We start from the raw sequence: 22,309 nt of genomic DNA, 5'->3' as shown, positions 1-22,309 counted from the left end.
TAAATTTTGGTCAATGACATGAGACAAAGTATATGTGAACTGCTGTATGAAAAGTGAATTTACTCTGTAAATCTTCACCCAAATCCTAAAAAAAAAAAAGAAGATGAGAATAAAATCTCTACCAGAATTGTACTAGTATTGATTTCCTGGTTTTGATAACACACTATGTTTATATAAGATACAATAAAAGCTGTAAAAGCTGGAAACTGTATAAGGCAGAAACCTGTCACAGAAGGGAAACTGAAATATTTTCCATTAAAAGAAGCAATATGTGGTGGTTACATTTGTATGTCAACTTGGCTGGGCCTGATTGAGTGGCTGGGCAGCTGGATGTAGTTCTGCCCATGATGAGACTGGTAATCACCTCCATGGTGGGATCTACCACACGTAGCTGTGTAGCTGCCTTTGGGATGTGGTCTGCTTCCCGCATATAAGAAGAAGCCTTGGGGAACGGTCTCTAGCCTATGACATGCTTGAACCCTACGGGTAGCCGTGTCATTGTTCAGCAGACCGCCATGCTCTGCTGACCTTGGGACATTCAGTGGACTTGAATTAATGGCCTTCCGTGTGGTTTGGTAACATCGGCACTGTGCCATTTTATTTGTCAAACTTGGGTCTGTCAGCCTCAGCAGGCAGTAGCTGCCTGAGTGAAGAGATGCCTCTAGCTTCAGTGGGCTGGGAGCAAGAGGCAGAACTGAAGCCCAAGGTCTAGGGGCTTTCACACAGCCCCTATCGCCTGGCTCTTTGAACTCGGACTTAAAGCCTCCAAACTGTAAGAGAATAAACTCCTGTGTGTTAAGGCCATCCCATTTGTGGTATATTTTTGTCAAAGGGGCACTAGGTAACCAGAACACAATAGAACAGTGGCAAGGCTGTACCCTGTCAAAGGCAGAAAACCTGTGAGACCTAGAAAAAAACAAAGCAGTTCCACTGAGTGTTGGCTCTCACAAGTTTCACTGTATGAGCACTGGAGTAGTTGTGTGAAGAATACACAGCTACACATGTACTATTTTTGCACCTTCTTGTGAGTCTAAAATTATTATTTCAAAATAAATAGTTTTTAAAGCAGGTGAAAAAAACATTTTCAAATCAACAAAAACTGAGAGTTTGTTACCAGCAGACCTCCAAGATAATGAATGTTAAAAAAAGTTCTTCAAGAAGGAAGGAAGAGCACCAGAAATAGTTAAATATATTAGTAAAGTATTAACAGCTACATACATTTTTTCTTTTGTTCTCTTAGCTTCTTCAAAAGAAATGTAAGTGTAAGGTAAAAAATATACTACTATATTGTGGGATCTGTAATATTAAATGTTATATAGATTATGATAGCCAAAAAACAGAGGGTAAATGGAACTATACTATTGCAATATAACTATACCAGTATATTTTGTGTGAAACAGTAAAAATTATAACTCTAAATAGAGTGTAAAAAAGTTGAAGATATAAAGTGTTATCCTTATAGCAAATACTAAAACAAAACAAAAAAATGCAGAGGTTTAGCTAAAAAGATAACGTATCAATTAAAACTGAATACAAAACTACACACCTAAAATCCAAAACACTGACAATACCAGATGATGACAAGGATATGGAACAAGAAGCTCATTCATTCTTGGCGGGAATATAAAACAGTACAGCCAGCTACTTTGAAAAATAGTTGGTAGTTTCTTATAAAGTACACACAATCCAGCAATCACACTCCCAAGTATTTATTCAAGTGAACTGAAAACTTATGTTCATATTAAAAAATCCATACAAAAATGTTTATAGCAGCTTTAATCACAATCACTAAAAATTGGAAGCAATAAAGGTGCCCTTCAACAGGGGAATAGATAAACAAAATGGAATACGCCCATACACTGGAACACTATTCAGGGATTTAAAAAAAAAAACAAGGTATTGATCTACACAAGAACATAGATGAATCTTAAAAGCATTCTGCTAAGTGCAAGAAGTCAGACCCAAAAGGCTACATATTAAATGATTCCAAGTCACATGACATTCTAGAAAAGGCAAAACTATAGGGGCAGAAAACAGATCAGTGTTTGCAAGGGGTTGATGAAGGTGTATGACTGACTAAAAGAACGCTCATGGGGAAAATTTCTGGGTGATGGAACTGTACTGTGTAGTCCTAGGGTGGTGGATGTATTTATTAGTCAAATCTCCGAACGGTACATCACAAAGAGTAAACGTTAATGTATGTAAATTATAAAAGAAAGAAAAAAAAAGCAACCAGGATGTCAGAGATCCCATGATAGGCTGTAGACTGTGACAAATTAATCAAACTGTATTACAAATGTATGAAATAACTGCACTGAAGGGGATGGGAGGATGAGGGGGAAAGAGCTGACTCAAGCCACACTGGAAACTGGTATTATGACTGGAAACTAAGGATAAAGACAAATGCAGCTACACATAAATGTTCTACTCTAATTGGTTAATGTGTTTTTCTCTCTGAATTTCTTGATTCTGAAACTGTTTTACATGTATACTTGGGATGAGCATAATGGATGCTAGATGGTAGGTACAAGGTCTCTCATGTTGAAAAGGGAAGTTACAGATAACCAAGAAAGGAAGGTGGAACTGGATTAGAGTCAGAGACATCAGTATGAACTCATGTTTAATACATACACACACACACATGGATGGCCAGATACAAAAACAATTACAAATATACATGTATACATAGGTTACCTCAGTAAAAGCAAGTACTCATAGCAGTCATATCTTAGTTTCTAAATACCAATCTCTAATAAAAAGAACCAGGGCTTTTTGGAGAAATGCCTAAGTGTGAGGCAGGGAAAATAAAAGATGAGTCTGGAGCACCCTGTGGTGCCAGAAAGGAAGGAAGTGCATGCATGCATAAATAGATAGACAGATAGACAGATAGACAAACAAACAAACAAACAAATAAATAAATAAATAAATGAAAGGTGGGGGCATGTCAAAGGAACACCTAAAAAGAACTCCCAATGGTCAAAGCTGAAACATCTGAACAAAAAAATAACATACTACTGGATTATAGCCCAAAGTTTAAAATAAATATATATGGATCCATATTAACATATATAAATGACTGAATAAAAAATAAGAGAAGAATTCCAAATAATATATGCAGATTTAGTCCTATAAGTCTCTTTAGAGTATAAGTTAGACTCAGTAGCTCACTTTCAAAGAACAGAGTATGAAAAAGGGAAAAAAAAATACCTTTATAACATAGAAACCTGGCAAATACTACCTTAATGAAGTGATCAAGATTAGTTATCACCAGTAATTTTGTGTGGATATCATGTACTCCTTATGATGATATGATGAGTGGCCATTTCAGTACTGTGGCATTGTTTCCCAAAACCCATACCCTCAGTCTAATCACAAGAAAAACACCAGATAAACCCATTTTTACCTCACCATACTCCTCAAAAACTGTCAAGGTCATGAAAAATAAAGAAAGACTGACAAATTGTCATAGATCAGAGGAAACTAAGATGACATGACAAATAAATGCAATATGATATCTTGGATTGGATCACGAAGTAGAACAAGGAAATTAATGAAAAAACTAGTGAAATCCAAATAAAGTCTGGAAAATTAATAACATACCAATGCTGGTTTCTTAATTTTGACAAGTGTGCCATGATAATATAAGATGACAACATTAGGGAAAAGTGAAATTGAGTGAGGAGTGTTTAAGAACTCTTTTATTATTTTTGTAATTTCCTGTAAATCTAAAATTCTCCCAAAATAGAAAGTTTATTTTAAAAAATAGAATACAAAAAAACAATATTTTCAACCAACCCAAAAGAAGACAGGATAGGAGGAACAGAAGAAAGAAAAACAGATGAGACATACAGAAAAGTCTAATGGCAGACCTAAATTCAAACTGATCCCTAATCATATTAAATGTAAATAGACTAAACACTCAAATAAAAAGCAGAGGTTGTTAAATTGGATTTTTAAAAAAGCAAGATACAATCATATACCATCGACAGTGATGCATTTTAAATCCACCTACAAGTAAAGCATGCAGGTAAAACAAACAGGATGAAACAAGTAAAACAAACAGGATAAAAGTAAAATAACAGAGAACTATGTCTCATATAAACAGTAAGCATATGAAAGATGCTGGCTGTAAAAATGTCAGATAAAACTGACTACAAGATAAAGAGTTCTGAGAGTTCTGAGTTCCGGTGAGATGGCAGAATAGGCAGGCAAACTACACAGACCCTCTTCAACAAAGAAAAGAGGAAGCAATTAACACAGATACAGAAAATAATCCTGGAGCCCTGAGCTTTGAAAGGAAGGATACAGAAGTGGACTAAACACCAACTAGTAGAAGAACCTGAATGAAAACACCAAAAGAGGAGACATACGGAACTGCAGATTGTCAGCGATCCTGATGGCACGGACAGCTTGGGTATTGCCAAGTTGTGTTAGGACCTAAGAATTAACCTAAAAATCAGCCCTGCTAGCCAGGAGCTGCATGGAGGACTGCAGTGGTGGCTGGTGAATAAAAGGGGAAGCAGTGAAGAGGGAAATGGGCTGAGCTGGGAAGTTTTGGCTGTCCGGAGGGCACAGCCATTTTGATTGTTTACAAGCGGTTCGACTGTTTTGGATATTTAAAGAGACAGCATTCTCTCAGATTCCAGGAACCTAAGAATAGGCGCCACTTGCTGGGGACAGCAGGACATACTGGACACTGAGGACTGGAGAAGCATGATATTCTCCTTGTTCCTCTTATACCCCACACACGCTTGGTGAATGGAGGTGCAGTCATCCCTCACTCCCACCCACCCTCTGGGCTAGCAGGAATTCCACCCCAGTCTGTGTGCTCTGATGGAGTCTGGGTGCCCTGCCCCACCCAGATTTTTTTTTTCTCTTTTAGTTTGTTTGTTTTTGTCTTTAAAAAAAAAAATTCATCCTTATTATTATGTCTTCTTTCCTTCCCAGGTTCTAGTGTTTGGATTTTTCTTTCTTCTGTTTTCCTGGTTCCCATTTTTTTCTTTCTTGTGGTTTTCCCCATTGCTTGTTTTCCTTTTTGCATTTTTCCCATTTTTTTTCTTCATTATTATCCTACTCTACCTCTTTTCTCTTATTCCCCGCTCCTCAGATATTGCGGTGTTTTTTTGGTTTTTTTTTTTTTTAATTTTTCCCCCTTTTCTATTCATATTCTTTTGGCTTTTTGAAATTATTTCTTTAAATATTTTCTCTCATTTATTGCTTTTCCTCTTTTTTTCTCTCTCTTTTTGGTGATTGCTCCTGTGTATTTATGCAGTGTGTACTTTTTATCATTTTGCTTTTACTTTTCTGAGGTTTTTTGATTGTTGTTTCTGTCTAACTGAGTGGGAGACAGCAACTTGGCCCATACAACCCACACCCACACCTCCGGCAGCTCCACTTACTCAGAGCCACCACTTCCTTTTGCACCAACTAGCCAACAATACATGACCACCAATAACAGTCTGACTCACCCCTAACTGTTCTTCACAAACAGTTAACAGAGATCTGTATAGCCATTCTCATTTTCTATCACACCCACCAGGAGAGAGGTAGTGAGTGCGTAAGTGCTGCCAATTACCAAACAGAGAGGCACAGTTCCCTGCTTACTCAGCCACATTCAAAGAAAACTAAAATGTTGGGTGAATCACTCCAACATACAATTGTTGTTGTTGTTGTTGTTATGTGCCGTCGAGTCGGCCCCGACTCATAGCGACCCCTCCTTGGGTTTCCGAGGCAGTATCACTACGGAAGTAGGATTGCCCAACCTTCCTTCCGAGGAGTGGCTGGTGGGTTTGAACCGCCAGCCGTCTGGTTAGCAGGCAAGTGTCTTAGCCACTATGCTACCAGAGCTCCCCCAACATACAATAACCAATTAAATATAAACACAAAAATATCACAATGTCTTGGAGACAACAGCCATCACAGTCCACACAAAGAAGCAAGATAAAGCAATAAAAACAAAGGAGCAGGATACAGACCCAGAACACATCCCTGAGGAAGCAGTGGAACTCCCTGATAAGAAATAGATAACACATTGAAAGGGCAAAGGAGTAGAATTGAATCAATGGAAGATAAAATTAATGAGACTGAAGACAAATACCTGAATAGTTCTTTGGAAAGGGATCAATCAGAAAAAAGATCAAAACAAAATGAAGAAAGCCTAAGATTCATATGGGATACCACCAAAAGGAATAATATACATGCACTGGAACTCCATAGCAGGAAGAGAAAAATAAAACCACTGAGATAATTGTCCAAGATTTGTTGGAAGAGAACTTCCCTGATATGATGAAAGATGAGAATGTATCTGTGGTAGTTATGTTTGTGTGTCAACTTGCCTGGGCCTGGTTGAGTGGATGGGCAGCTGGTGGTAGTTATTCCCCATGATGAGACTCCATGGTGGGATCTACCACAAGCAGCTGAGTAGCTGCCTTTGGGATATGGTCTGCTTCCTGTATAAGGAGAAGCTTTGAGAATGATCTCTAGCCTATGGCATGCTTGGACCCTGCATGTAACCATGTCATTGCTCAGCAGCCTGCTATGCTCTCCAACCTTGGGACTAACAATGGACTTAAGTTAACGGCCTGCCGTGTGGTTTGGTAACATTGGGACTGTGCCTTTTGACTTGTCAACCTTGGGGCTTCTCAGCCTCAGCAGCCAGCAGCTGTCTGAGTAAAGAAACGCCTCTAGCTCCACTGGGCCGGGAGCAGGAGGCAGAGCTGGATCCCAAGGTTGAGGGGCTTTCACCCAGCCTCTAGAGCCTGGCACTTTGAACTTGGACTTAAAGCCTCCAAATTGTAAGAATAAACTCCTGTTTGTTACAGCCATCTTATTTGTGGTATATTCTTGTCAGAGCAGCACAAGGTAACCAGAACAATATCCATCAGGAAGTCCAATGAATACGAAACAGGCTAGACCCCAAAAGAAAATCACCAAGACATATCATCACCAAACTCACCAAAACCAAAGACAAAGAAAGAATCCTGAAAGCAGTACAAGAAAAACAGAAAGTTACCTACAAAGGACTAAGCTCTGATTTCTCAGCAGAAACCATGCAAGCAAGAAGGCAATGGGATGGTATATACAAAACCGTGGCAAAGAAAAAATTCCAAACAAGAATTTTGTACCCAGCAAAACTGTCCTTCAAATATGATGGTGAAATTAGGAGATTTCCAGTAAGAAGAAATTAAGAGAATTTGTTAAAACCACACCAACCTTACAAGAGATACTAAAGGGAGTTCCTTGGACAGAGAACTAATAACAGTAAACAACAACCGACCATTAATACATATGATGACACAACACAGAAACCAACCCAGTTATGCAAGTATCCAAAGTAAAAAAAAAGCTTATGTGATTGTAAACAGGGAACCAGAGATATCAATTGGCAAATGAAGACAACTACAAACCAAAAAGAGGGGAAAAAACAGTGTCATTACAGAATTTCTAAATGGTGAAGAAGACAAGAGAGTTGCAAGACAGAATCAACTGCTCTAAACTCAGGGAAAAAATTATGAATAGCAGGGTAAATGCAAAGAAAAATTATAAACTTACACATCACAATAATAAAGAAGACAAGCAAAAATATTTAGCAAATACTAAAACAACAGCAATGAAGAAAATGATAACATTATTCATAAACAAAATGAACTCAGCATAGAAAATTATATATAACAAAGAAACCACCACAAAAAACACATAACAAAATGACAGCAACAAATTCATACTTGTCAATAATTACACCAATTAAATGCACCACTCGAGAGATGGAGAGTTGCAGACTGGGTAAGAAAACATAACCCATCAACACACTGTCTACAAGAGATACAGCTTAGAGACAAACAAAAATAGATTAAAAATCAAAGGCTGGAAAAAGATATATCAAGCAAATGGCAACCAAAAAAGAGCAGGAGTGCAAATATTGATTTCTGATCAAACTGACTTTAAGACCATAAGAGACAAGGACGGACATTACATAATGATTAAAGTATTGACTGAACAAGATAACATAACAATAATATCTACTTAACCAATGAAAGAACCCCAAAATACATAAATCAGATTCTAACAGAATTGAAACAACAACAACAGAATTGAAAAGACAAATAGATGACTCCATAATCATAGTAAGAGACTTTAATACGCCACTTTCAATCACAGAACAACTGGAAACTCAACAAAGACACAGAAGAATTAAACAATACAATCCACTGACTTGACCTTATAGACATCTACAGAGCACAATATACATTCTTTTCCAGTGCACATGGAACATACTCCAGGATAGACCATATATTAGGCCACGAAGCAAGTCTCAATAAATTTAAAAACACTATTGAAATACTGCAAAGCATCTTCTCAGATCACAGTGCTATAAAATTAGAAATTGACAATAGGAAGATCAACGGAAAAAGAGCAAACACTCTCCTCGAAAACGACTGGGTAATAGAAGAAATAAAAAATGAAGTTAAAAAATTTCTTGAATCAAACAAAAATGAAAACACAACATACCCCAATCTTTGGGACACATCAGAAGCAGTGATCACAGGCCAATTTATAGCAATAAAAGCACACATCAAAAAAGAGTCAAAAATCAACACTTTAACCCAAACCCTCCAACAATTAGAAAAAGAACATCAAAAAGAAAAACCTACAATCACCAGAAAAAAAAAGAAATAATAAAGATTTGAGCAGAAATAAATGAAACTGAATATAGAAAGACAATAGAAAAAATCAGCAAGGCTAGAAGTTAGTTCTCTGAAAAGATTAACAAAATTGACAAACCACTGGCAAAATTAACAAAGGAAAAGAGGCAGAGAATACAAATAACATGAATAAGAAATGAATTGGGCAGCTCCACAACAGAACCAACAGAAATTAAAAGGATAATATCAGGATACTATGGAGAACTATACTACAACAAATTCAAAAATCTAGAAGAAATAGATTTCTATTCGTACTTTTTTTTTTTAATCGTGATTTGGGTGAAAGTTTACAGAGCAAATTCACTTTCCATACAGCAGTTCACATACACTTTGTCTCATGACAGTGGCTACCATTAACCACAACACAACAGCTCCCCTCCCACTTCTTCCCCATAGTTACCTCCTCCCTGTGTCCTTCCCTCCGTGTACTCCTGCCCCCTGAGCTATGTCCCTGTGCATACACAGTCCTTCTATTCTCCCATGATTGTTCTCTCCAAGGAGTGTATCTACCTAGTGTAAATGTTCACCTCATATGCCTGTCTTTTGTTTAGCTGGTAGCCACAGGAGTGGGTTCAATTCCAGCGAGCCATACTCTCAGTGGTTCCACGAGGCTCTATCAGACCAGCAAACCTGGTAGAAACAGATCTCCAGAAACATATTACTTACCTAAACTAATAGAGGCTGAGGTGGAAAATTTAAACACACCCATAACAAAATAAGAAATTGAACAGGTCATAAAAAAATTACCAACAACAAAAAATCCTGACCCAGACAGTTTCACTGGTGAATTCTACCAAAATTCAGAGAAGAACTGACACCAATCCTATGCAAACTATTCCAGAACATAAAAAGGATGGAATCCTCCCAGATTCATTTTATGAAGCAAGCATAACCATGATACCAAAACCAGACAAAGATATCACTAAAAAGGAAAACTATAGACAAATATCCCTCATGAATATACATACAAAAATCTTCAACAAAATACTAGACAATAGACTCCAACAACATATCACAAAAACAATACATTATGAGAAAGTGGGGTTCATATCAGGTATACAAGGATGGTTCAACATTAGACAAACAATCAACGCCATCCATCACATAAATAAAACAAAGGAAAAGAACCACATGATCATATCAATCAATGCAGAAAAGGCATCTGATAAAATCCACCACCCATTCCCAATAAAAACTCTCAGCAAAATCAAAATAGAAGAGAAATTCCTCAGCATAATAAAGGGCACAGATGCAAAACCAACAGCCAACATTATTCTCAATGGAGAGAGATTGAAACCATTGCCCTTGTGAACAGGACCCAGAAAAGGATGCCCTCTTATCACCATTTCTATTCAACATTGTATTGGAAATTCTGGCCTGGGCAATAAAGAAAGGGAAATCAAAGGCATCCACATTGGTAAGAAGTAAAACTATCCCTATTTGCTGATGATATGAGCCTATACATAGAAAACCCAAGAGACTCAGCAAAAAAGCTACTGCGACTAATTGAGAGATTTAGCAGAGTGGCAGGATACAAGATCAACATACAAAGATCAGTTGGGATTCCTCTACACCAGCAAAGAGATGGCAGAAAAGGAAATAAGGAAATCAATACCATTTATAATAGCTACCAGAAAAATAAAATACTTGGAAATAAATCTCACTAGGGACACAAAAGATCTATACAAAGAAAACTACAAATCACTACTCCAAGAAACCATAACAGATCTACATAAATGGAAGAGCGTACAATGGATAGGAAGATTGAACAATGTAAAAATGGCAATACTATCCAAAGCAATCTAAACATTCAATGCAATCTCAATCCAGATCTCATCAGCATTCTTTAAGAATATGGAAAAACCAATCACTAATTTTACATGGAAGGGAAAAAGACCTTGAATAAGCAAAGCACTACTGAAGAAGCAGAACAAAGTAGGAGGTCTCACACTCCTGGATCTCAAAACCTACTACACAGCGACAGGAGTCAAAACTGCCTGGTACTGATACAAGGAAAGACACATAGACCAGTGGAACAGAATTGAGAACCCAGAAATAGATCCATCGACCTATGGTCAGCTGATCTTCAACAAAGGGTTAAAATCCATTAAATGCGCAAGAGGTGGTCTCATTAACAAATGATGCTGGCAAAACTAGATAGCCACTTGCAGAAAAATGAAACAAGATCCGTACCTCAAACCATACACAAAAACTAACTCCAGATGGATCAAATACTTCAATGTGAAACCTAAAACTATGAAGTTTCTCAAGGAAAAAATCGGGGCAAAGTTTTATTGTTGCTGTTATTTGCTGGTGAGTCGGACCCAACTCATAGCATCCCCTCCTTGGGTTTCCAAGGCAGTATCGCTACGGAAGTAGAGTGCCCAGCCTTCCTTCTGAGGAGTGGCGGGTGGGTTTGAAGCCTTATGGTTAGCAGTCAAGTGCCTTAGGCATTATGCTACCAGAGCTCTTAGGGGCCCTTATATATGGCATAAATAGACTATCAAGCATAATCCAAAATATACAAACAGCAGAAGAGAAACTAGATGAATGGGACCTTCTAAAAATTAAATTTTTATGTGCTTCCAAAGACTTCTCCAAAAGAGTCAAAAGAGAACCTACAGATTCAGAAAAAATATTTGGCAATGACATATCTGACAAGAGACTTATCTCTAGAATTTACAGAAAACTCCAACACCTCAACAATAAAAAGACAAATAATCCAATTAAAAAATAGGCAGAAGACATGAATAGACACTTCACCAAAGAGTATATTCAGGCAGCCAACAAATACATGAAGAAATGTTCACGATCATTAGCCATTAGAGATGCAAATCAAAACAAAAATGAGATACCATCTTGCCTCAGCACTAGTAGCAAAATTCAACAAGACAGAAAATAACAAATGCTGGCCAGGATGCGGAGATACTGACACTCTCATACACTGCTTGCTGGTGGGAGTGTCAAATGATATAGTCACTGTGGAAAGGCAGTATGGAGATTCCATAAAATGTTGGAATTAGAAATATCGTTTGACCCAGCAATTCCATACTAGGTATATATCCTAAAGAAGTGAGAGCCAGCACAAGAACAGATACATACACACCCAAGTTCATGGCAGCACTATTTACAATAGCAAAATGACAGCAACAACCTAGGTGTCCATCAACAGAGGAACAGACAACCAATCTATGGTACATACACACAATGGAATACTATGCAACTCTAAAGACTAATGTAGAATCTGCAAAACACCATGTAACGTGGATGAACCTGGAGGACATTATGCTGGGTGAAATAAGTCAATCACAGAAGGACAGATATAGTCTTAGTTCATTATTGTAAAAAGTCAAGGAAAGGTTTATATATGGAAGGAAATTTTCTTTGTTGGTTACCAGAGGTGGGAGGGGAGGGGAGAAAACACTGCTAGCTAGGCAGAGACAAGGATTGATTTGGGTGAAGGGAACGGCAGTGTACCAAATATGAATGATCAACATGGTGGCACTGAGGAAGAGAAGACAAAGAGAGATGCACTGGGGGTACAGACAATAAAAATGAAGCCTTTTGCACATACAGTACTGTGCTGTCAGTGAAGGCAAACATTGATATATGGGTGGACAGGCTGAACTATTAAGTATGTCCATGCAGGGGGGAGGGAGCTCTGGTGGCATAGTGCCTAAGGCATCTGACTGCTAATCAGAAGGCTGGTGGTTCAAACCCACCAGCCACTCCCCAGAAGGAAGGTTGGGCAATCTACTTCCGTAGAAATACTGCCTCGGAAACCCAAGGAGAGGTCACTATGAGTTGAAATCAACTTGACAGCAGTAAGTTTGGTTTGGTTTTTATGCATGGGGGAGTGTGCCCACAATGATGTATAGAGTTGGCAGACAATGTTTCTACAAGTGTATCTGTATGGTCTATAAAAATCTCTAGGTATATAGTAGAGCTGACAAAGGACAAGGTTGTAGTCACTTCTTGGCCACAGCCAGCTACCAGGAGGGAGGGAGTAGCTGGGCATGTGGGCTTGGGACCATGGTTACAGGGGACATCAAGCTCAACGGGCATAACACATTACACGGAAACATTGTTCCACAGCCTACTTTGGCGAGTAGCAACTTGCATCTTAAAAGCTTGCAAGCAGCCATCTAGTTTGCAACGATGGGTCTCTCCTCATCCAGAGCAAAGAAGAATGAAGAAAACAAAAGACACATGGAACAATTAGTCCATGTGACTGGTACACCACCATGCGATCCTCAGCCTATATGACTATGAGACAGAAGAACTAGATGGTGCCTGGCTATCACTGTCAACCACTTGGAAGGGGATCTATGTAGGAGATCCCGGAGTGGGAGTGGGAGTGGGAGAACAATGTGGAACGAAACTCAGTATCATGAAAAAAAAGGGACCAGGTTTGCTGGTCTATAGAGCCTGGTGAAACCCAAGACTATGGCCCCTAGCTGCCCTTCAGGTCTGGAAGCCACTCCCGTGGCTTCCAGCCAAACAAAAGACAGGCATATGAGCTGAACATTTACATTAGGTAGATACACTCCTTGGAGAGATCAATCATGTAAGAATAGAAGGGCTGTGTATGCATGGAGAGACAGCTTAGGGGGCAGGAGTACATGGGAGAGAAGGACACAGCGAAGAGGTAACTACGGGGAGAAAGTGGGAAGAAAGCTGTTGCATTGTGGGAAACTGCAGTCAATATCATGAGACAAAGTATATGTGAAATGCGGTATGGAAGATGAATTTGCTCTGTAAACATTCACCCAAATCACAATAAAATTTTTTTTAAAAAAAAGATAAAGAGTTTTATTAGAGAAAAAGATTGTTTCATAATGATAAAATGATTAAACAATACAAAGGCATACTAATTTTAATGTGTATGCACCTAACACCAGAGTTCCAAAATATATGAAGCAAAAAGTAACAGAAGTAAAGAGGAAAAGATAAATCCTCTATCACAGAGATTTTAATACCTTTTTCTCAGTAATTGATAGAAGTAGGCCAGGGGGTGGGGGTAGAATCAGAGTATCAGTGATGTGAATGACACTATTAACCACCTTGACCTAATACACAATCTCATCAAGTGCAAACGTAATATGCACTAAGGTAAACCATATACCAGGTCATAAAACATGTAATAAATTTCAAAAGATCAAAAAATTGAGTATATTTTCTGATCACAATGGAATTAAAATAGATATCTGGAAATTCTAACCAGTAGGAAAGGTAAAAAAAAATAAACAATAGGCATCCAGTTGGAAAAGAAGAAGTCAAACTGTCTTTATTCACAGATGACATGAACAGCAAGGTAGAAAATCCAATGGAATCTACAAAAAACTATTGTACAAAAAGTGAGTTTCAAGGGAAACAACTACACCTACTTCTCACTTACGAACTATCTTATTATCTGACATTTTTCATTTATGACAACAGCAAAAAATCTATTATCTGACTATTCTGCACATTAATGATGTATATCTGGTGGTAATGAAAGCCAAGGTGCTTTCATCACAATGTAATGATGTAACTTGGCAGTCATGTAATGATGTAGTCATCCTCCATTTTGTGATCTGATGTGGTCATCCTTCATTTTTGCATAATGCTTATCTTTGAAATCTAATCATTCCAATAAGTGAGCAGTGAATACAATAGTATTTGTTACCAAAGATAAAATTTAAGCTTCCAAGAATAAATTAAAATTTTGGAAAACTTGAATCTGCCACCATAACCTCTTTGGCTCCCCAGTACTGAAAGACTTCTGTGATGAGATCAGAAATAACATAAACAAAGATGATTTTTTGATATTGTACAATGAAGTACTTCAACATTTGGAAGGTCTGAAAAACTCAGTCAACCAGTATCTTCCAAATGACCAATGCATGGTATTAGAAATCATGCATGATAAAAGGTCCATTCAAAGTACAAAAAAGATCAATGGATTTTAATGTAACAGTATGGAAAGTTGTTTGATATGATTTCAGATTTTATCTATAACTAACCTTTAAGAAACCATCACTTGCTGAATTTTTGCATAATACCAAAGAACATCATACACATTTTGTTTATAACTGCCTATATGTTAGGCTTAATTTTCTTGCTTTACTTCAACCAAACAATGTATCATAATAGACTAAATGCAGAATCCAGTTATCTTTTATTAATCCAGACATTAATGAGATTTGCAAAAATGTGAATCAATGCCATTCTTTTTTTGTTTGGAAAATATGATTATTTTTCATAAAAAATATGATAACTTAATATTCAATGGTCTCATTGTTTTGAAGTGAATTAAATACTTTTTAAACTTCTCACTTTTAATTTATAATATAGTAAATTATCATATATAACTTACATAAACGAAAGTTTTTTTGAGTCCTCAATAATTTTTAAGGAGATCCTGAGACCAAAAAGTTTGAAATTGCTGTACTAGATATATGCTAGAACAGTATCTTTCAGCAGGCAAAAGGAGATGAGACCTAATATGTAAGTAAAGAGACTGACTTTGGATAGGAGAACATATAGATCATCCATCGTAATAGACAGCAAATTACAGCACATGAGTACAGATGTTGGTAGGTGCATACATGAGATGGCAGGAGTCTGTGAGCCATTACAAGGGACTCACTCCTAAAGTGGTGAACAAAATTAAGGTTCAAGGGCTACATTTTAAAAATACAACATATAGAAGGCTTCCAACCATCACCCATCCTCTCTAAACCTAAGAAAGCATCATTAGAAATGACCAATGTTAAAAACAAAATGTGTCCTATCTGGTTCACCTGAGTCCAAAGCTTTTAAAATATTCTGAAAGAGAAAAACTGCCTATTAACTTTGGGACTAGAGCAGAGAATAAGGTAGGATGAGTTAAGATATTAAAGTGAAAGAAAGCAAAACTATAGAAAACACTCAGGCTTACCTGTCCACTCCATCCCAGCGATATCCAGGCCAGATATTGAATCTGTTGGGAGGAGGTGCTGGGCCACTGTAGCGAGGTCTCACTACAAAGAAAGAGGAACAAGAAGTTAGTTACCTATATAATCCAATCCAGAGATGGATGGCACTGGGAAAAAAATTCTATATGGAAATCTCTATTCAATTGGACCTAAACTCCCAAATGCAAGGAGTGTAAAATTGTACAGGAAAGCCTTCTTTGCACAAAGCTATGTATCATCACCCTAATGAATTTCTCTCTTCATATAAACCATCTCCATCTCTGATGGTGCCCAGAAGTCCCACCTTTCTTATTCTTGTTCTCCTTGGCCTTATTCTTTTTGATGAAGTTGGCCATGGGGTCCCCATCTCTTTCCTGTTCTCTCAGCATCTGATCCAGGTCCTCATCATCAATATAGCGGGCCAGAGGCTTTTGCATCTCCTTTATTGCATCCTCCACATTTTGCTGCTGTTGGCGGCTCTGGGCAAGCCTGGGCATAAACAACCAAAAGTGTATGATATCCTTCTGTACACTTCCACTCCCACACTGAGATGGGCCATGATGCTTCGTTTGGAAAATCTCTTCTGTCTAGAAGCCTAAGCCAAGTGCCTGGAGAAGGGTATCATGCTTGTTAAAGTAGGGGGTCAGAGAAAAAGGGAAAGACCCTCAACAAGAGGACTGACACAGCGGCTGCAACAATGGACTCAAGCATAGCAAAGATTATGAGGATGGCACCGGACCAGGAAGTGCTTTGTTCTATTGTACACAGGGTCGCTGTGAGTTGGAACCAACTTGACAGCACCTAACAATAAGCCAAATACAAGTACTCTGATGGCATAGTGGTTAAAGCATTTGGCTGCAAACCATAAGGTCAGCAGTTTAAACCCACCAGCTGCTCCACAGAAGGATGAGGCAGTCTGCTTTGGTGAAGATTTACAGTCTTGGAAACCCCAGGGGGCAGTTCTACTCTGTCCTATAGGGTTGCTATGAGTCAGAACCGACTCAACAGCAGTGAGCTTAGTCTTGGGAAGCCAAATATCGAAAGTGGTAAAATGTGGAGACTACCAACCTGATGTGTGGAAGGAGATGCAGCACACTGAAATTCCTATTCCTGATACCAGGCAAAACACTGAAGTGTCTGGTCAGAGAGCAAAGAAATGCCCTGCTGCAGTGACTGTCATCTTCCTTTCTCTATCAATGGTTCTCTTACCCTTTCCCCCACTGCGCATACAGCTCATCTCTCTGTGTGTCCTTCTCGGCTTTTCTCCTTTGCTCTAAACGTTCCAGTTTCAAGTTCCTCTTACGACCAGACTTATCTCGAAATACGGTTTCAGCATATTGGAATTCAGCTACAAAGAAAATTGTACTTTTTAAGATAAATACCAGTATTAAAATCAGAAATAATAATATCATTAGATGAAATCAACCACTTTGAATTCTGATGCTGGCTAGGAAAATTTTCAGCCAGACCACAAGTAGCTCCTATTAATTTGTAAGTGCATATTGGCAATGGTCCTGAGAACCGACATTTTTCAAGAAACAAAAAAGCCACTTAAAACCACTGAGAAGTTAAAGTACTGCATAAAACCAGAGCTAAAATCAGACAGTAATCAAAAGTTTAAAATGTCAGGCACATTACGCTACATTAAGAAAATAACAGCTACATGAGTCTACATTGGTCTCTGCACGTTCAGATTTTTACCTTCAAACTCCATAGTTTCTTGGTCCCGTTTCTTGAGTTCCTGCTGCTCTCGCTGTATATCAGTTAACACCAACCCAGTTTTGGCCCCAGAAAACATATGTGCAGCCTATTCAATGAAAATGGCAGCATTCAACATTAATGAGACAATGAGACAGTAGTCTTTACAGGTATATAAAGACAGCTGCATTTTTGCCTGATAATCACCAATAACCAAAACACAAACTCTGGCTTTATAATCCCCTTACTGACTACAGAATTTGCAAAATAGAAGAAATGAAATAGAATTTCATGGAAGATTAATAGTACTATCAAGTTTAAGAGTAGACAACGTCACTGTATTATACATGTAGAAACTGTTGAAATGGCAAATATTTTGTTGTGCATATTTTCACAATTTAAAAAAAAAAAGTATATATAAACAGAAATCAACAAGATGTTAAAAGGAGTCCTCAAGGAGTGCTAAGCACCTGTATGTCTGACTTTTCAGCATATAAACTGCATACATGAAGATTCATTCTCATGTCACCTGATCAGAAACCTGTATCAAGTTTTACACCCTCCAATACAAACCCACACTGATAAAATATTCAATTTAAAACCCAGAAATTCTAGCAAACCTCAGATCTTTAAATATGGATATCTTTTAGGATAATAACAGAAGATATGACCAGATACAAACTTCTTACTAATCTCCACTTTATATCAAGACAGCAAAACAACCCACAAATGAACTGTACAGCATATCCTGATAGCCTTAAGTAACGTACTAACTTTAATTAATATTCAGTGTCTCATGAACTACTCAGATACATAAAATGTCAGGGGTACAGCTGAAACCGAGACCCCACTGTTCTCCAAAAGAGAAGAATCCTCCTTCCTGGGCTAGAGACAGGCTGGTCTGCCCTGCCAGGCCAACTTGGGCTACAGAGGAGACTGTATCTGATAAGTCCACTAATATTCATACCACAGGCTGTATCATTCTGTTTCTTAACCAATTCACTGGAATAAGATTCCTTTAGTAGCCCCAGAGTTATTGTAACACAATTACCCAGAATTCGTGCAGACTTTTTTTTCCTTTTTTCTTTTTGCTAATTCAGGCTTTATCATAGATTTAAAGCAAAAACAAACAAAACACTGGCTTCCCAGAAGACAAGATTCCTAAAAGGCAATTTTATATTTTCAGTGCCACTCTTTAAGTTCTGGATACAAAGACCTCCAGTCCAACTCAGTAATTATAATCTCATAATAATTATAAACTGCTAACACTGACTGACTGCTTACTTTGTTCCATGCCCTTCAGTAGAAATTTTACTTACACCAACTCATTTAATTATCACAATAACCTTATGAAGTAGCTACTGTTGTTGTTGTTGCTGTTATGTGCCATCTAGTCGGACCCGACTCATAGCGGCCCCTCCTTGGGTTTCTGAGGTGGTATCACTATGGAAGTAGATTGTCCCATCTTCCTTTCGAGGAGTGGCTGGCGGGTTTGAACCGCCAGCCTTCTGGTTAGCAGTTAAGTGCCCTAGACATTATGCACAAGAGCTCCCAAAGTAGCTACTTCTTGTTGCTGTTGTTGTTGTTATGTGCTACTACTATCCCTATTTTACAGATGAGCAAATTGAGGCTTACAGATATTAAATATATTGCTCAAATCATATAGATTTAAGTGGTAGAATTAGGATTTGAATTTCTGATAATTTGACACAAGGTTTATGCACATAACCCCACTTTGCCAACCATGTCCCTCAGTTTATTCATTAAGAAAAGCTGTTTTTCTAGATCTATTAAAATTAGGTTTGTGGAACTAAGCGGATATCAAGGCAGAAACTACATAGACAGCTGGCATTTGCAAGTCCACTTGGGCCATGTTACTGCCAGTCTTGCCTTCAGAAAGAAAGAGCAAGCTCTGTGATCCTTTCAACTAGATATACTACACTGCCAAGAGCTACTCCCATGCCCTCTGGCTTGTATCTCTGGAACCTGACAGAGCTAGAGTTGAGTCACTCTACAAGAAGGATCCAGCTCCCGAAAATCCCCACCTTCTTTCCAGGAGGCTGACTCCTTCGAGGTGGAGACAGATCAGAATCAGAAGATTTGGTCCTCTGTGTCCTTCTTGGTGGAGAGAGGTCAGAATCCGAGCTCCGGTGTCTAGTTCTACTCCGTGGAGGTGACAGATCTGAAGCAGAGTCCTGGTGCCCCAAACTTTGTCTAGGTTTATGCCGTGGAGGAGAAAGATCTGAATCAGAGGCTTTCCGGCTGTCACTCGGGTAGGAAGAAGAATCCAAGGTCTGGCTCTGATGTCTCCTTGGTGAAGAGCTTAAATGGCATTTTCTATGGCTGGGAGAAGAGCCTAGAAATAGAGGAATAAATTCTTTAATCCCCTTAGTGGAATCTAAAAAAAAAACTTACCAAGCTAGTTCTCCTAAGTCCACTTAGTCCTCCTGTGATAAACTATCATTAACCTCAACACAAGTGTGTCAGAGAAAAGTAAAGTCAAACACAACTTTTAAAATCCAAGTGACTACTGACTGCGAGTAGTGGGTGAGATCTCAACATACTCACCTATGTTATATCCACCACAACCAAAGAATGGGCAAAACAATGTACACTCAGCTCTCAAAGGTATGGTAAAAGTTAAAAATACCTAAAATACATTTTGATGCCTTCTCACTAGAAGATAATCCAAATCTTAACCAAACCTACTGCCGTCAAGTCAATTCTAACTCATCGTGACCGTTTACGACAGAGAAGAACTGCCCCATAGAGCTCCCAAACCAAACCCACAGCCATCAAGTTGATTCTAACTCATAGTGACCATACACAACAGAGAACAACTGCCCCATAGGGCTTCCAAGGCTATCATCTTTATGGAAGTAACTGTTACACCTTTCTCCTATAGAGTGACTAGTAGGTTTGAACCTCTGACCTTCTGATTAGCAGCCAAGCTCCTTAACCTCTGCATCACCAGGGTTCATTTAAAAGATAACAATGTATTTTAATTTAAAAACTAAAGTAGTACCTAGGGACAAAAAATGGAGTAAACAAACTTCTAGATATAAAACATCAGAAATTACCTCCCAAGAAGCAATCTGGCAACAACTTATCGACAATTTTGAAAATATGCATGCATTTGAAACTCTGATTGAGAAAATCAACTTCTACTGAATTTTCTAGGAAACCTATCTAGAAGTATTTAAATTTCTAGGAAATCTATTTAGAAGTAGATAAAGTAGTAATCCAAAATGAGGACAATGGTTTATGTACAACGATGTTCATTAGAGCATTACAACAGCAAAAATTCAGAAACAATCTAAAGTATGCAACATCAGGAAAATGGCTAAGCAAATGTACATACTGCATTGTCTATAATTAAAAATCTTATTAACAAAGAGTTTTTTATGACATGGAAGAGATAAGTGAAAAAACCAGGCAAGATTATACATGCAGTATGTATTTAATCCATAGTCAAAACTCAACTACAAAAACAAGTAAGAAAAAAAGACTAAAAGGACATTGGCTACAACACTAACAGTGATTAGCTATGAACAACACAATTTTGTATGAGTGACCTTTTCTCTACTTCTTTATACCTTTCAGTACATTCAAAAATTTCTGCAACAAACGTGGAGCAATTTTATATGGGGTGGGGAGAATAAATAAAAGGATATGGAAAACTTTCCTCCCTGACCCTGTAATTTTTATTTCTAAGCCTAATCTCTCACTCTTTCCCTACAGTTTTTCAAACTTCTCCAAAGAAACTCCATTCTCATTTCTAGTGATCTTAGATACCTAAGTAAAGGGTCCAAAAAAAAATGCTCTGAAGGAATAAGTCATGCTCACCTTTAGAATCACGATGCTTATCTTTAAAATGAGATTTTGCTTCCTTTTTTCGTGGAGGAGAGAGGTCTGAGGCATATTCGTATTTGCTGTTCTTTGGGAGTGATGAATGAGAAGGTCCTGGCTTCCTCCAATGTGGCGAAGGCTTGCTAGAGGCTTTTTCTGGGGCTTTACTGCTTTTGGTTCTGGGTAGTGAATGAGGGACATTAGCAGACAATTTGGGGGAATCATGGCGAGCCCTTCTGGAGGAAGTTGTATCTGAAGAATCATGATGGGCCCTCTTAGGAGAAGGATCTGGTGAGTCATGACGAGCTCTCCTGGGAGATACACCTGAAGAATTACGATGAGGCTTCCTGGGCGGAGAAGGATCTGGGGAATCGTGACGGACTCTCCTGGGTGGTGAAGAATCTGGGGAGTCATGACGGATCCTTCTTGGAGGAGATGAATCCGGTGAGTCATGACGGGCCCTCCTGGGGGGAGACAGATCTGGGGAGTCATGACGGACCCTCCTGGGGGGAGATGAATCCGGGGAGTCATGACGAAACCTCCAAGGCGGAGATGAATCCGGGGAGTCGTGACAGAAATGTCTATGTGAAGCTATGTCTTCAATGTGGCCTAAACACAAATAGCAAAGAGTCAGAGTCCCACAGATGCTCTGTTCACCCCTGGTACCCAATGCTTCAAAAGATCCCCCAGCAGCATACATCTCCAAGTTACTCAGAAAGCCCAAAATACCTGCCCAGGTCTTTTGCTTAGTGGCAACAAACCAGCCCTTATAATCATCTTAAGAATAATCCCTTTTGTCTATCAAGTCAGAAGTTTGCAAAGCATTTTAAATTCATTTTTCTTATTATACCCTGTAAGGTAAGCAGGATAAAAACTAAAAAACCAAACTCACTGCCGTCAAGTCGGATCCAACTCACAGCAACCCTTCCTTGGGTTTCCAAGGTGGTATCTCTAAGGAAGTAGATTGCCTAATCTTCCTTCCGAGGAGTGGCTGGTGGGTTTGAACCACCAGCCTTCTGGTTAGCGGTCAAATGCCTTAGGCACTACACCACCAGAACTCCTAAGCAGGGTAGGTATCTGTTTTATAGACAGGAAAATAAGTCTCTGAGGAGATGAGTGATT

At 38.5% G+C, this 22,309-nt stretch overlaps 1 protein-coding gene across 1 annotated transcript in view; it reads right to left on the bottom strand.

The window, feature by feature from the left end:
- The window catches only part of BUD13 (BUD13 homolog), a 51,727-nt gene that overhangs the window by 21,247 nt on the left and 8,171 nt on the right, over positions 1-22,309 (bottom strand). Inside the window, exons 4-9 of the mRNA XM_007936506.1 lie at positions 21,185-21,796; positions 19,384-19,694; positions 17,342-17,447; positions 16,850-16,988; positions 15,945-16,129; positions 15,625-15,706 (exon numbers count right to left, since the gene is read on the bottom strand). Coding sequence (XP_007934697.1) covers positions 15,625-15,706; positions 15,945-16,129; positions 16,850-16,988; positions 17,342-17,447; positions 19,384-19,694; positions 21,185-21,796 — 1,435 coding nt within the window. The remainder of the gene's footprint in view (positions 1-15,624; positions 15,707-15,944; positions 16,130-16,849; positions 16,989-17,341; positions 17,448-19,383; positions 19,695-21,184; positions 21,797-22,309) is intronic.

Source organism: Orycteropus afer, unplaced genomic scaffold (genome assembly GCF_000298275.1).
Source record: "Orycteropus afer afer isolate SDZICR_OR568_19922 unplaced genomic scaffold, OryAfe1.0 scaffold00036, whole genome shotgun sequence".
Lineage (NCBI taxonomy): Eukaryota > Metazoa > Chordata > Mammalia > Tubulidentata > Orycteropodidae > Orycteropus > Orycteropus afer.
This window is presented reverse-complemented; position numbering and strand designations above follow the sequence as displayed.